This window comes from Trachemys scripta, chromosome 6 (genome assembly GCF_013100865.1).
Source record: "Trachemys scripta elegans isolate TJP31775 chromosome 6, CAS_Tse_1.0, whole genome shotgun sequence".
Classification (NCBI taxonomy): domain Eukaryota; kingdom Metazoa; phylum Chordata; order Testudines; family Emydidae; genus Trachemys; species Trachemys scripta.
The window spans coordinates 96,872,531-96,889,368 of NC_048303.1; the positions used below are offsets into that span (position 1 = coordinate 96,872,531).

Below are 16,838 nucleotides of genomic sequence, written 5' to 3' on the forward strand. Positions count from 1 at the left end.
ATGTGATGTAGTAAGGCTTCATGCATATTTTGGCTACATTTTGCCCAGTTTGGTGGTAAACTACTAGAAATTAATACAAACTCGAGTGGGATGAATAATTGAGTTTCCCATGTGATAAGGTTGCTTTTGTTGCCATTTTGAGGCCACAGTCTATATGAAGGTCTCGATTCAAGTAAATCACTAATTACTTCTGAATATTTAGGCCTCTCTTCATTATAGTATATAAGTAAGAGTAAACATGTTGCTCCCCACAATTATTATTAGGTCTTTTAAAAACATTTTTGTGTCAATTTAGTGAGCCTGAAAGGAGCAGAGGAGTTAGCTATAAACAGGCATCATTAGAATGAAAAATTCCTATGCATATTGTTGTATTCTTGTATATTGTTTAATTTCATTGTTTATCTGCTTCCTCATTTTCATGCTGGTAGATGATCTAGTGTGATACACAGATAGTAGTCTTTTTGTCTAGATTAGTGACTTTAATGTGAGGCTCAGATGAGTGGTGCTAATATGTCAACCTATGAAAAATATATGTGGCTATGTAAACATTTATTGAGTATAAATAATTTAAAGATACCCCAAAATATGTCTTAAAAAAGTACAGAATTTATTTTCTCTGTTATATTTTCTTTTTATCACATGAATTCCACTCATTTGAAAAGTACTGCAGATATGGGTTAAATTTAAAATATCACCATTTGAGCTGATGTAGAAGTGTTTTTCACTTGTCTCCCTATCACTGTTTCTTTGTGTGTGTGTGTCGTACATAAAATGTTCACTTTTATCAAAAAATGCAACAATCAGCATGTGTTTTGTTTTTTACATTAGTGATGTGCTCATTTTATGTTGAGCATATTTGAGCTACATTTCGCTCCACAAAGGACTTGTTGAATTTTCACTAGGCACACTGATATTTTTGAGTAGACATATCAAAGTGTAATTAGTAACTTTTTTGTTCTGTTGGCTTGTGATACAGTAATTTGTTCAGTATTAATTGATATCTGCCTTTGGGCATGTAGACAGTGCAGAATGTAACAGGTGCCCTAATTCTCGAAAATGTGTTGTAATTGTTTGTTTGTGGAACAGATGAATAAATATCTGTGGGGCATAGCTGGTCCTCAGGTGGTGAACATGAACGGATTAATGATGTGATTGGGTGAGACATGCTTGTGTTTTGCAGTCTCGTCCAGTAACTGTCTGCTGAAGCAGAACAAATATTAATTAGCAGGGCCCTGTTTGTTTTCTTGGTTTATCTTACATAGCTGATTTTTGCCATTGCTTTTTAAAAAAAATAAAACTTCTGTTGTTTGATTAGTAACACATCAATAAATTTTTGTAATTTTTAAACAAATTATTTAAAACAGCAAACTTTATCTCCAGGTCAATAGCTCCCTTACAGATTTTTTTTAAAACTCACTTTTGCATTTTTCTTTGATTTGGTGTCATATCACTTGACTTTTTTAAATGAAGCCATTGGAGTATATTTGTTCAGTGTGGAGCATTAATTTAAGAGTAACAGCATGTAATCTGGTTTCAAAAAAGTTAGCTTCTCGGGCTATTTTTGATGATTTCATCTCCTGTATATCATAAATACATCTCTTGAACTCCTTTTCCCTACACTGTATACAAACTGTACACCACTCTTTTACCCCATCATATTCTATCAGAAGAATTGCCTGCATTGACAATTTCTGGTGGCTGCAATATGCCACAGTGCATGTATTGGGTGAACTCCTACAATGCTTATCACTATCAAGCTTTATTTTGCCATTTAGTGATTTAGAGTAACTCAAATATTCTCTCTCTCCAGATGCTCATATCACCCAGGAAGCAAACACTTACATGGGTTGTAATTTCTAACCTGAGCAGTCATGTATAATTATTTCCATGGCAAAAGACTGTAACATTAGTAATATAAAATTATGACTTCACACGATAGAGTAGGAAAAGGAAGTTTGCTGGAGTGAAGAGCTGTTGAGGTGGCAGGAGAGGTCTTCCTGAACACAGTATCTTCAATAATGCACTATTTTGGAGAAGAGAGGGAAAGTTTTTCTGTACTGTATTCCTTGAAGTTGAAATATAAGTGTACAGTCATAATTAGTGTTTAGATGTTGGCATTCAAGATTTGCCACAATTTATTCATAGTCAACAAAACCAGAATGAAGAGCATACTTTTTTCTTCATGTTCAAATAGCTTTTAATCTAAGTGAAGGGGGAAAATGGGTAGTATTGATTAAACTTTATCAAAGCAATATCCAGAAGCGAGTCAATTGCTTTCTATTTTAGAGATTTCCCTCATCTTCATGATTTTTTTTCTACATTGAGCAGTTAGTGTTTAATTTTAAATTCTCTTAAAATACTCCATGGATCTCAGTTATTTTGAAATGTCCTTTATTTTAATGCAAATTAATCGATCCATCAGAAACTCTAAACACTTCTTAAAAGGAAAAAATAAAAAGAAGGAAGGGGAGAGAAATCACCTTCTGCTACTAACTAAGTGGTAGAAAAAAAAATCAAAACTTCCTAACATTTCATCTGACCATAAGTCATCGAGCACTAATAGTAGGTTAATATTTGTATTAAATTACACTTACTGCATTGTCTCCCACAGTGAAGCAGAAGTATGTTCCGGTTAGAAGTCCTGTCTTCTCTTGTCAGCTTCTTAGACCATTTCTTCCAATGTCTTCCAAAGTCAAAGTGTTTTCGTGAGCCATTATGGAGAATTCATAAGTACATCATGAATTACAAAGTGTTAATTTTTGGGGGCGATGGGAGGGGCAAAGAAGGGGGGGGGGAATAAGTATCTCAGTCAGTAAGTACCAGCCAATGAGAGGAATTTCCAAGGAAGTTATACCACCTGTCCCCATCTTCTCTTCCCAGTACTGTTCTAATTAAGCTAAATAATTAAATAAATAAACTTTGACTTATTTTATATAGCAGTTTTAAAAGTTCTGTGTTTTCTTGAGTGACATTTGGCCTTTTGAAGAACAAAATAAAATTGGAAATGCTAATGTTTTTCAGCCAACTAAGGGAAGAAAATAAAAATGTCACCATGGCAACAAAGCTGCTTTCTAGATGGCTTCCTAAGATATGCCCGAACTAGAAGCAGATGTCTGATTTGAGAATCTTGCCTCCTTCAATGTAAACAAATAACTTCTAGGCAGGTGTTGGAAATAATATGGAAATCCTATTAAGGGGCCCTGGGTTTCTGTCAGTCAGGAAGCCCCTGCCACAAAAGGGCTGGTTGTCTGAATAAAAGAGACAGAGTAAATTCTCATTAGGCTTTAGCTTTTCCCAGGAAATGATTGTCTCTGCGTGTTCCTTCTGTGAATCTGAATGTAAGCAATTTCTTCTATTGATCTATTCTGCCAGCATTCTCTTTTCCCCTCTCTTTTTTGGATTAACACTTGATATGTGCTGCTGTTCTAAGAGTTGTGACATTTATGATTTTAACCCACAACCCTCCACACACACCCCATCTCCCTATTTCTCCCCTCTTTTTCCCCCCTCCCCCTGAAAAAAATCAGATTGCAGGCCTCTTCAGGGCGAATAAACTGAGATTAAGCCAAGGATTGAAAATAAGGTATGGGGGAGGCGGAGTAGCCAAATCATAGATAGCTTATTGCTCTAGGTTTCTGTGAATTTATAGATTATGTTGTACTCCCTGACACTGTAACACTGAACATTGCATGAACAAAGGATTTTTTTTTCCTTTTACAAGGGCCACAAAGTTTTGAAGTGTGTGCTTTTGTGATAGAGTTGAAAAACTATGTGCTTTTTTTTTTTTTTCCCCATCTAAAATTGCCAAGAAAGTGTGTGGTATCCAGAGTCAGTCTATAGATTTTATTATTTATTTTATTTATAATGCAGTAGGACCATGAAGCCTCAGTCATGGATGGGGCATCATCGTGTTCCACAGTGTATAAACACAAGAGTTCATTTACTTGTAGCCCATAGGTCAGATTTTTAACATGGGCCTTTCTGAAACCGAAGCTCAGGAAGTGCTTTTGAGCCTTTCTAGGTTGAAAACAGAGAATTTTTTTCTCCTCCTCTCCTCCTTCCCTCCCCCCCATTCTTTTTTTTGGTGCATAAGATGTGCATAGCAATGTTCTTAATAATACTCAGAGGGTTAAATGTGGATAAACACAAAACAAGGCTTCTGAAAAGCCTCGCTATTATCATGCAGCATTTCTTGGACTATAGTCCCCGAGACGCACTTCATAAAGCCAATAAAGCGCACACTGGTGGTCTCCAGTTGCCCTAGCAACGGACCATAGGGCACAGTGTATGTGAAATGCATGAACATCTGTGAATTAATCTTTTTTAGTTTGTTCTTTTCTTGGCACTGATTGGGCCACTCTGGCTTGTGCTTGTGACATTGCGTGAGGAGGGATAAGCTGAAGAGTTCCCCTGGGCCCTGCCCTAAGTGGTTGGCAGAATGGAAAGTGAAGTGAGATTTATCCAGGCAGTGCTTTCAGTAGTTGAGGGATTTAGCCTGACAGCACTCTCGGTGGGACGTTATTAGCTTACTTTCTGCTGAGCGGGGAAATGAATAAAAAATTTTCTAGTAAATCTAGGCATTATTGGGTTTGTTGGTCTGCCGTGAAAAAATAATCTGACGAGAAAATTGAAATAATCACTTGTGTTTATATCACAATTTACTGGACCTTACCACTCTTCTGCTTTGTTCTTATTGGATTATAGCAAAAAATAAATAAATTGGGCTGGTTTGAAGGAAACCACGGAACGGAAACATAAAACAAAAATCTGTTGATAACAGAATGGAGAGGAGGTTTCTCATGACTTCATGTTAAGGATTCAAATCCAAGCGAGTAAGGGATTTTTGGGGATGGGGTGAGTGGAGGTGTTCAGATACGGTATACAGAAATTACTTAACACAATAGCATCAGGGTAGTTAGCGTCTAGAAGTCTTATGAGTTCCTTTTTCACTTCTTCCTCCTCTCCACCACCCCTTGGGCACACTACACTGCAAATTTTGTGTTCAGCTCCTAGTGTCAATACCAGATGCTCACTTGTAAACTGCTTGGCTTACCCTTGTCATTTTCCACTGTGTCTCTGAGAGGACTGTAGGGGGAACACTGTGTACGTCATATAATCAGCTAATGCTGGATGCAATCAGTATTTTAATGAAGTATTGAAAGTGAAATGCTGCTTTAATCTGCTAATTGCATTAAGAGGACAACAGATTGTTCTGTATCGCTCTTTCCTTTGGAGCTACAAGCTTTCAAAGAATACTGAGGTGCTTTTAAGTGAGGCATTACAGCCAGTTGGACGCTACATGTTTGCATACGAATATTAACAAGCACAGCTGTACCTTGGGTTTTCTGTCTCTTGAGAGGCAATGAATGCAGCTGTGGAGGTTTCGTTAATACGTACTTATGAGCAAAAGGGGGGGGAAGCAATTTCAGCAAGGTTTGTTCACTTTACTACATAGCTGCCTGTCGTAGCTTAACTTGAAGGTAAACAGTGCAATGAAGCTAAAGTACATGAAGACCTTTTTATTTCAAAAGATAATATTGCCTTTGCTATATTTATCTTTTTATATAAATAGTACAGGAAACTACCTTTTGAAATTTCCCTATTTCATAAGCTCCGCTTGTGGGGCTAAGATGGAATCTGTTCACTTATCACAGAAGCACAGGTGTGTGAAGGACGGGTGGGGAGGGGTCACTCTTTCAGTCAGAAAGGGGTGTCTGTGTAAGAGTGTGGCTTTGTGTTTAGCACAGACTGCATGTAATGCAAATCTTTGTCATTGTAGCCACATCCTGTTTAGTTCTCTGCTCACTTTATTGCAAAACCAAATGGCGAGACTGTATAGAGGTTGACCACTCTTTTTATACTAATCATTGCAAAATTTCAGCTAACTAAGCGAATTTTAACCTAAATGGCATGTAGCTATGCCCTGTGAGGCTCCACTCCCAGCATTTAGGAAATCATTGAGGATGGATTGCAATAAAAATATCATGGTGTTTTTTCTTTTTTTTGCCTATGCTTGCAGAAGGTATGTTGAATCCGTACCTGTAGATGCTGTGTTTCTATTAACTGCCTCCCTCACTATTTTTCAGGGTTTATTTATTTAAAATATCAAGCCAGAGTTATTTTTTGCCCCAAGTAAGTGTCTGGTTTGGACGCCTTTTTCCTCTCCAGGTCTGAAAAAACTAATGTTGTTAAAATAACCTGCAAATATGTTTTTTTTAAAAGTGTGAGCTATTTATCAGCTTCTGGGCTTTATGTAGCAAGGAAAGAGAGGCATTCAGCACCTGAGTAATTTTAAAATAAGCCTCTTAATTATCAATAAGCCCTTTAGAAGAAAGAAACCTTTTGGGCTGCCTTTCCCATGAAGTAAGGAACCATTCCAAATAGCCCAGCAGTATACATAAGCTGCATTGGTACCTGCATGAAGGCAGTCTATACAGGGTCAGCTCAGTGACTTGTGAGAAGCACTCTATGGTATAAGCCTTACCAGTGTTGGAAAGGGAAAATAAAATAAAATAAAATAATGGGCTTTCTGTAGGACAGCTCTCTGCTCCATCAAGGGTTCTGTGATAGCTGTGCTATCCCCAGCAGTGGTGTATGCTGAACATAGCACTCAGGTGTTCAGCCCTTTAGTCCATCAGTTGATGGGACCAGCAGTGGGGAGAAAATGTAAGTTTTTAAAAAAACATACCCCTCTTCCCTGTTTTATTCAGGGTATTTAACACCAAACTGTGCAGTTTATTCAGCCTACAAACATCTTTGCCTTTCCCCTCTCAACATTGTTTGATTTCACATGCTTTTCAGGCTATGAAATAACCTTGTATCTATAAACTGCCTTTCATCCAAATGGCCCCTAAAACGGTTTACAGAAATTACTGACAGACTGCACAAACTAAGGCGCTGATCCTGCAGACACTGATGTATGTATTTAACTTTGTGAACATCTGGATTCCCATTGACTTCAGTAAGGCTCCAAAAGGTGGGGTGAGAGTCCACCCAAGCAGCTCACCTGGAAGGATTAGGGCCTAAAAATCTAGGAATTGCTGTAGCCACCTCTAGGCTAGAATGCTGAAGCTGCTGAACAGACCAATGTACTTTAGCCAGTTGGAATTGAAAGGGTTGTTACAGATTCAAAGTAACTGCACCTGTATTTCCCCTGGAGGGTACCCACTTAAAGGTTTCCAGCTCCCAGCCCTCACCACTTCTGGGCAGAGACCCGCATCTTACACTCTTCTGGGTGGGGTTTTTAAGGTTACACAGCTCCCTGATCAACACTGTGATATCTCCAGCAAGCCAGTCTGCCTAAAAGGCCAGCGCTTGCGTTTTGCTCCCTCCCCAAGGACTAAGCCAGCATATTGCTGGCAGTTACAAGTTACCACACAGGGTCTTCTAAGCGAGCACATTTATTCTTAAGGTAAAAGCATTATAGAGCAAGCATAAAAAACAATAGAAGAACCTACACACAGGTTACAAAACTTACCAGCAGTCACCCCAAACTCCAGAACAGGCCTCTGGTATGTGACAGTCCTTTAAACCCCACAACTGGGTTTTCCCTGTGGTTACAAGTTCATATCAGCCTTTGGCTCAGGAACCAGAACGAAGGCTGCAAGTCTGTTTAAGCTTGGTCTGTTTATCCAAAAGTTATTTCTTTGTCTGTTTGATCTCTGGAGAATCCAGTTTGAACCAGAATTTGTGAGCCTTCCTGGGAGGTGGTACCTCTCTGGAGGTGTTATAATCTGAGTGATTTGTCTTAATCATCCTGTAGTGTTTTCATTTCCTGGAGGAGCTGTGGTAACCCTCCCCCAGTGAAGTACATACAGTCCCTGGCCCACAATATTTAAACCATTCATACACTTAATAAAATATGGATTCCCAAGGATATTGCAGGAAGTTTTCCTACCTGCCACCAGGGTAACTGAGATAGGTAGAAAAGAGTAAATGGGATGACCCAGGTAATATACACCTGTCAGTCTGACAGTCTGACATTGATCCCAGGCAAGATAATGAAGCGGCTGATATGAAACTCGATTTACTAAAGAATTAAAGGATGGTAATGTAATTAATGCAAATCAGCATTGGTTTATAGAAAATAAATGTTATCAAACTGATTTGATATCTTTTTTTAAAGAGATTACAAGTTTGGTTGACAGTTGACATATTTAGACTTCACTACATTTTGATTTTTAAAAAAACTCGAACAATATAAAATTAACACAGCACATATCAAATGGATTAAAAGCTGGCTAATTGTCAGGTGTCAAAATGTCATTGTAAATGGGAAATCATCATCAAGTGGGTGTGTTTCCAGCGGAGTCCCTAACAGAATGGTCTTGGCCCTATGCTAGTTTATCAATGTCCTGGAAGTAAATATAAAATCATCACTGATAAAATTTGCAGATGACACAAAAATTGGGGGAGTGGTAAACAGTGAAGAGGACAGGTCACTGATTCAGAGCAAGTTGGATCTCTTGGTGAATAGGATGCAAGCAAATGTACTTTTTAATAGGGCTAAATGTAAATGTATACATCTGGGAACAAGGAATGTAGGCCATACCTACAGCATGGGGGATTCTATCCTGGGAAGCAGTGACTTTTAAAAAAAAATTTGGGGGCCATCCCAATGTGACACTGTAGTCAAAAGGGAATGCATAAACAGGTGACTCTCGAGTAGCAGTAGAGAGGTTATTTTATCTCTGTATTTGGCACAAGTGTGACTTCTGCTGAAATACTGTCTGGTTCTGATACCCACAACTGAAGAAAGAACAGGAGTACTTGTGGCACCTTAGAGACTAACAAATTTATTAGAGCATAAGCTTCCGTGGGCTACAGCCCACTTCTTCGGATGCATATAGAGTGGAACATATATTGAGGAGATATATATACACATATACGGAGAGCATGAACAGGTGGGAGTTGTCTTACCAACTCTGAGAGGTAAGTAAGAGGGGAAAAAAAACTTTTGAAGTGATAATCAAGTTAGCCCAGTACAGACAGTTTGATAAGAAGTGTGAGAATACTTACAAGGGGAGATAGATTCAATGTTTGTAATGGCTCAGCCATTCCCAGTCCTTATTCAATCCTAAATTGATTGTATCTAGTTTGCATATCAATTCCAGCTCAGCAGTCTCTCATTGGAGTCTGTTTTTGAAGTTTTTCTGTTGTAAAATAGCTACCCGCAGGTCTGTCATTGAATGACCAGACAGGTTAAAGTGTTCTCCCACTGGTTTTTGAGTATTATGATTCCTGATGTCAGATTTGTGTCCATTAATTCTTTTGTGTAGAGACTGTCCGGTTTGGCCAATGTACATGGCAGAGGGGCATTGCTGGCACATGATGGCATATATCACATTGGTAGATGTGCAGGTGAACGAGCCCCTGATGGTATAGCTGGTGTGATTAGGTCCTATGATGATGTCACTTGAATAGATATGTGGACAGAGTTGGCATCGGGCTTTCTTACAAGGATAGGTTTCTGGGTCAGTGTTTTTGTTCAGTCATGCGTGGTTGCTGGTGAGTATTTGCTTTAGGTTGGGGGGTTGTCTGTAAGCAAGGACAGGTCTGTCTCCCAAGATCTGTGAGAGTGAGGGATCATCTTTCAGGATAGGTTGTAGATCTTTGATGATGCGTTGGAGAGGTTTTAGTTGGGGGCTGAAGGTGACAGCTAGTGGTGTTCTGTTATTTTCTTTGTGGGGCCTGTCTTTTAGGAGGTGACTTCTGGGTACTCGTCTGGCTCTGTCAATTTGTTTTTTCACTTCAGCAGGTGCGTATTGTAGTTTTAAGACTGCTAGACAGAGACAAGCACCTACAAGATCTCTATCAAAGGGATTGGAGCAAATGCGGTTATATCTTAGAGGTTGGCTGTAGACAATGGATCATGTGATGTGTCCTGGATGGAAGCTGGAGGCATGTAGGTAAGTGTAGCGGTCAGTAGGTGTCCGGTATAGGGTGATATTTATGCGACCATCGCTTATTAGCACAGTAGTGTCCAGGAAATGGACCGCCTGTGTGGATTGATCTAGGCTGAGGTTGATAGTGGGATGGAAATTATTGAAATCATGGTGGAATTCATCAAGGGCTTCTTTTCCATGGGTCCAGGTGATGAAGATGTCATCAATGTAGCGCAAGTAGAGTAGGGGCATTAGGGAACGAGAGCTAAGGAAGCGTTGTTCTAAGTCAAAAACCAGTGGGAGAACACTTTAACCTGTCTGGTCATTCAATGACAGACCTGCGGGGGGCTATTTTACAACAGAAAAACTTCAAAAACAGACTCCAACAAGAGACTGCTGAGCTGGAATTGATATGCAAACTAGATACAATCAATTTAGGATTGAATAAGGACTGGGAATGGCTGAGCCATTACAAACATTGAATCTATCTTCCCTTGTAAGTATTCACACTTCTTAACAAACTGTCTGTACTGGGCTAGCTTGATTATCACTTCAAAAAAATTTTTTCTCTTACTTAATTGGCCTCTCAGAGTTGGTAAGACAACTCCCACCTATTCATGCTCTCTGTATGTGTGTATATATATATCTCCTCAATATATGTTCCACTCTATATGCATCCGAAGAAGTGGGCTGTAGTCCACGAAAGCTTATGCTCTAATAAATTTGTTAGTCTCTAAGGTGCCACAAGTACTGCTGTTCTTTTTGCGGATACAGACTAACACGGCTGCTACTCTGAAACCTGACAGTTGAAGAAGGATGTTCACAAATTGGAGAAGGTTCAGAAAAGACCTACAAGAATGATTAAAGGATTACAAAACATGCCTTATAGTGGTAGACTCAGAGTTCAATCTAGTTAGCTTAAGAAGAGAAAGTTAAGTGGTGACTTTATTAGATACCTGTTTCCCGTGTAGATACTTACAGACTGTAATCATGGGCTCTTCTAAGCAGACAAAGGTATAACATGATTCGGTGTCTGGAAGTTGAAGCTAGACAAATTCAGGCTGGAAATTTACCAAGGGTTGTGGTAGATTATCCACCACAGACAATTTTTAAATCAAGATTGGATGTTTTTCTAGATGATATACTCTGGGAATTAGTGTGTGGAAATTCTATGGCCTGTGTTATACAGAAGGTCAGATTGGATCACAGTGGTTCCTTCCAGTCTTGGAATCTATGATATGTCTATGAACAGAAATATGTTGGTTAGAATTTGGCCAATACAATGAGATTAACACCCCACTAAGAAAATTGTGATGTGATCCTTAATTATAAAGACAAAAATGTGCAGTTTAATGTGAAATATGGTCAGAAGAATTGCTGTTACCATTTTGTTAAAATTTAAAACAACCGGATAGTCTCTTTAGGAAAACTACCTACTTAGCTTGCACCACTACTACTGTAGATGTCAAAAATAAAATATTCATAAGTGTTTTTGATACTGTGTTCTAGCTCAAATTATGTCTCTCACCAACTCTAAACTGAGACGTCTGTGTAAACTGTTCTTAGAAAAAAACAGTGTTGTATATGCATAGTATTACTCCTGCCAATAATGTGATTAAAGCAAAACAAGCACAAACTTTTGTTAACTACCCGATCCTGTTTTTTTTTTAAAAAGTATTTTAAAATATTGTATTGACGACATAATGAAGTTGTAGCCACAGCCAACGAAAACAAGGAAATTAACATCTGAAGTTGGCTGCTGCTTCCTGTGCACAAAGTAGGGAGAGAATTGTGGTGGAAAAAGTAATATTTAGCACTTACCTATCACCTAGTTTTTGACTAGGGTTTACATGTTCAAAGAGCTGTACAAACATTAATCTTCATGAAAACACCGTGAGACAAGTACATTTAATACCCATCTTGCTGAAACACACAGGTGACTTGCCAGAGAAAATGCACTAAGTCAGAGGCAGAGCTGGGAATAAACTCATGCATGCCTGCTGTGTGCCTATGTTCTTTAGGACTTGTACCTAGTTTTAAATAATCCATGGAGATCAGTCTGTACAATTTACACTTGTGTTACAACCTTAATAGTATGTGTATGTTTGTGTGTAAATGAATAATACATTGGGATTAATAAATTCACAGGCATGCGTAGCCAGAACTCTGTTTTACACGGTGCAAAACCCCTCACCCTCTATACAGTAATTGTGCCAGGAGCACTGGGCACAAAAGCACCGAATCTACTGAACATTAAGCTTTTTAAGGTCATAGGTGACTACTGTCCTCTGCTATGTCAGAGCTTGTCTGTTTCCTTCTCTACAACGAGACAGCCAGTAGTTCCTCAGAAATATTTGAAGAGACATCATTTAGTAGTTTATGTGGAAAGCCTTGAATAATTCACACAACAAATGATTAGACAAGCACTTGTCTATCTGACTGAATTATTCTGCATGTTTGCTGAAGCTGTAAAGCAGAACAGCATTTCCTTCTCCAGAGGGTTTACAGTGGTAGTATTGACCCACCTAGTTATTGGGTTTCAGCCTTTTGTTGACATTGTTGTAAATGAAAGCAGCCTGGACAGGCACTGAGCAGCTGGGTTGGATAATTGTGAAGGATTCATGCTTGTTGCTGTTACCCCCAGTGTTTGTAGTGGGTTGTTTGCTTTGACTTTTGTTGAACTGTTGACAAAAGCATTAGATACAAATGGGAACAAATAAAGTGGTGAGATGCCAGGAGGGCTTGGCAGTAATGCTGGTTTTCGTTCTGACTTAAATGGGGAATGTGGACACTTATCTGGATAGGAAATGGAAGGTGTATTTAGTGTTTGTGCTCCCCCCCTTTCCAATTTCAATTTCTGTTAAACATGTTTTGGCAAATAAAGATGAATAAAGCATAGTGGAGGCACTATCACCAGTGCCTTAACTCTTTGGCAGTAGGTAATTTTTGGAGCATCTATTTGTGGCTGGGGTGGTTTTACTGGGCAAATCCAGTTCCTTGCATGAAAGGATTAAATGTAAAACAGGGGAAAGGTGGGTGGAATTGGGGAGGTTGGAGGATTAAATAGAACTGTATACACTGAAATAGTATAGCTAGCAAAATTGAAGTCATTTACTGGAACGCTTTTAATTTGGTTTAAACAAAATACTCTTTTGTATATTCAAATACGGAGTAGCTCAGCTGTTGTGAAGCCAGAAAATTAATGGTATTTTTAGTGAAATAGCAAAAGCATGTCAACAACATAGCTTTGGATGATAATGTTGGCATTTTATTCATGGGGAATTATCAATGCAGGTTACTGGACATCATCATGTGATTGAGAATGATTGAGCACAGGGGGAAGTGGATGTCCTTCTGTAAGATGATTTAATCTTGCATTTAGTCTTTCAGGAAGGGAGCAAGGAGACAGAAAGGAAGCAGTTTTTAAACATTTAGGATGCTTATTGTGGTACCTGATGGCGGGGCGGGGGTCTTATCTTTCTACCTCTCCCTGTCTCAGAACTTTCACTACTCCTACTTTTTTTTTCTCTCTCTCTCTCATTTGACATTCATTATTTTTATTTTGACAGTGCCGAAGGACTAACCAAGAATGGGACTCCATTATGGTAGGTACTATACTGGCCCAGAGTAGTAGTCATTCCCTGCCTTGAAGAGTTTATCATCTAAATAGACAAGACAGACACAGGCTGTGTCTACACAAGTGCTGCAGGGGCAACATTGCAGTTACATGGCTGTCATGTAGACGCTTGCTACAGCGACAGAAGGGGTTTTCTGTTGCTGTAGTAAATCTCCCCCCTTTGGAGGAGGTAGCTAGGTCAAGAGAAGAATTCTACTGTCCACCTAGTGGTGTCTATGTCAGGGCTTAAGATGGCTTAAATCTGTCTCATGGGGTGTGAGTTTTTCACACCCATGAGCAACACAGCTAGGTCAACCTTAGTTTTAGGTGTAGATCAAGCCACGGGGTGGAGGGAATGGTTATAATACAGAAGCAGAGTAAGCAATGTGATGGCAGCAAATGGTATGCAAGTGTCACACATTTTTTTGAGGGAGAAGGAGGGGATTAGTTAGGAGGGGATACGCTAAATGGGACTGGAAGGAGGTGCGGGGGCGATGGAGGTATGTAAGGGGGAAGGTGTGGAGAGACTGAGGGAGTGGGGAGAAGAGGGCTGGAGCAAATAGCCAGTCAGTGGCAGGACAGAGAAAGTCAGAGAACGTTCTATTGCCAAGGGTCCTGGCTTTGGCTGATTTTGCCCCCTTCTGGCTGGAATCTCTGGCTGGCTTCTCTGCAGTTTTCCCACAAGGGCCACGTGGTGGGGGAGAGGAGGCACTACTGGTTTCTGGTACCTCCAGGGTTTGGGTATATGGGGAGTTTCCCTGCATGATGCTGGGAAGAGGGTGGCCCTGGCTGTGCCCATTTCATCCCCTCCCCGCCAGTGTAGCAGTCCCTGCTCTTCTTTCTGTCATCTTAACTCTATCTTGTAGCTCGGCTGTGGGGGAAGATAGTGTCCCTTGGGAAGGCTTTTCTGAAGAGAGCTATGTCTTGCATCGCTAGACATGGCCTCAGACTCAGTCTTCTGATCGCCTCTATTTAGGAGCATGTGTGAGCATACTTTGCCCTGTACCTGAGAGTCTTAATGCATTGTCCCCCTGTCTTGTGAGTCACGGGCGGAGGGAAGCGGTCTTGAAGGACTGGGACTTTCGAATTCGATCCTGAAACAGACAGGGAGCCAGTGGCATGCATGTGCTGCAGCACTGATGGTATATGATCTTGAAGGTCTTTTATCACTCAGCCGGAGAGTTGCTACATATTGCTTGAGCTGAAGCTTTCACATAGTACTCAACCCCATGTAGAGTGAAAGACAGTTCAAGGCGGGAGTGTCAAAGATGTAGATCACAGTGGCAGGGGCATTACCTGAGTTGAAAGGGCAGCATGGTCTCCTGGCTGTCTGAAGATGGTTGAAGGCATTCCTTGCCACTGCTCTATGTTCGGTGTGAGCTGATGTTCCAGCATGAGCTGAACCTTGCAAGGTTTTCTGTCAAAAGTATTTTTGTCTCCTGCCTTCACACAATTATCACAAAATCCCAGTGTGGGGAGAAAATTGCATGCACTTATAGGGCATCTGGATCTTTTGATAGTCACTTTTTTCCGGTGCCACAGTAGTAATATTGTTCCTGCTCGTATTTTTGTGGCTCCAAAGGAAGAGAAGATATGCGAGCTTGGGAATAAAATTGCCTTTTACAACTGCCGCAGCTGAGGCTCCAGTTCTGCTACATGTATTATGTCTGGGGACTGCTGCGTCCACACAGAGGCCCTCTAACTTCAGGGGGTGCAACAGTCTGCTCACATGCTAAACACTGTGAGATCAGAGGCCAAATTGCTGATTAATCCTACTAATGTAAAAAGAAAGTGAAGCAATATCAAGCATTTCCTGTGCTGGAGGGTTTAGAAGAATTGGTGGTGATGTTACTGTAAATAGATTATGCACAGTGCATCCCAATAGAGCTTCTTCTGCAAAAGTATTTTCTCTGGGTCTCCAGGGAATATCCTGAATGAGTCCCAGGTGGCCCTAAGAAGTTCTCATAGCAAATTTAAAACTTGAATGAGGAAAAAGTGAGAAATCTGTGAAAGGTGAACACCCAAACAAAAATAAATATCATGCCCAGAATTCTGTCTTGAGAGCATTTGGGAAATCCATTTTTGGATAAACTAGGTAATGAGAAAAGGTAGTGAAACAACTTGTAAATATTCTAGGGCTGCATCTGTTTCTTAACACAGATGGATCATTCTCTGATTTCATATGAAATTCATTCCTCCTATGTCTGCTGCACAGAGTCAAGGGAGTGGTACTAAAAAAAACTTTCAGACTAATCAGATTTCTCCCAATGACCTGTAGATTCCGCCCAAAGCAGTCGTCTACTAGGAAGAACAATAGGCTTGGAAAGTCTGAAACTGAAAGCTGGGGCAAGTAGTGTTGTAAAGAGTTTGCGTTTGTGTGGGAATACTGGTGAATGGTCACAGGTCCAAGCAGGAGAGAGAGAGACGCGGTATGCTGCTTAGATCTAGTTTGGTCTTGGCCTCCTTCACATCATAAAGGGATGCATCAAAGTGTAAGATGTTCCGGTGTCAGTTAGGTGGGGAATAGAATCCTAAAGTGACCAAGTAAAAATGTGAGCATAGGTGTGAAAGTGTTCTAAGTAATTTAACATGGAAAAGTGTAAAGTAATGTGATTATGGTTGGAAAATGGAAAGAGGAATACGCCTGTGGTACACAACCTTATAGCAAAAAAGGTCTTCATTGGCAATTTGCCATGAGCCTCTGGGCTGCACCTAATTTGCATATAATTTACATTGGATTTTAATCAGATAAATGCACATGCTACATTTGTTTTTATGTATAGAGTACTATAAGTGCGAACAGTGCTTTACACAAAACACAATGAAAAACAACATATAATTTAAAGGCAGCAGTAAAAGGAATGTCAGTGGGAAGACTGGCTCTGTATCTGTGAAATCAACGTATTTGTATGTCTGGTTCTATCTTTGAGGTGGCCACATGCACTATGGAATACAGCTTTGAATTTATTGGGCAGCTGCATGGTTTTGTTTTGTTCACATGCCTGATAGGAAGGGTTTGTTTAAAAAATATGTACTTTCAAAGAGACTTGCACAAATAGCCGCTGCCTTGCATAACTGACTGTCTGACACTCATTTGCCATTTATAGAAATTCTGTACGTTTCCTTCATGAAACTTTGTTTGGAGTCATATAAGGCAGTCAAATTTTAGATGAATTGTGGCTTCAGTTACTTTAAGTTCAGCTGAAGATAACTTTGTGTCCATTGCAAAAATGTTTGTCTTTTGCAGTTCACAGGACTATCTACTTAATTTAGATGTAGGCAAACAAAACATGGGCCAGAAGTACTAACCTGTAGGTTTGTAGCATGACCAGAAGGTA

The 16,838-nt window shown here is 39.9% G+C and overlaps 1 protein-coding gene across 9 annotated transcripts in view; it reads left to right on the forward strand.

Moving 5' to 3' along the window:
- The window catches only part of TLE4 (TLE family member 4, transcriptional corepressor), a 125,515-nt gene that overhangs the window by 75,681 nt on the left and 32,996 nt on the right, over window positions 1-16,838 (forward strand). Inside the window, exon 10 of one of the 9 annotated variants that reach the window (XM_034773533.1) lies at window positions 13,454-13,489. The exons of the other annotated variants lie outside the window; for them this stretch is intronic. Coding sequence (XP_034629424.1) covers window positions 13,454-13,489 — 36 coding nt within the window. The remainder of the gene's footprint in view (window positions 1-13,453; window positions 13,490-16,838) is intronic. 9 annotated transcript variants of the gene reach the window in all.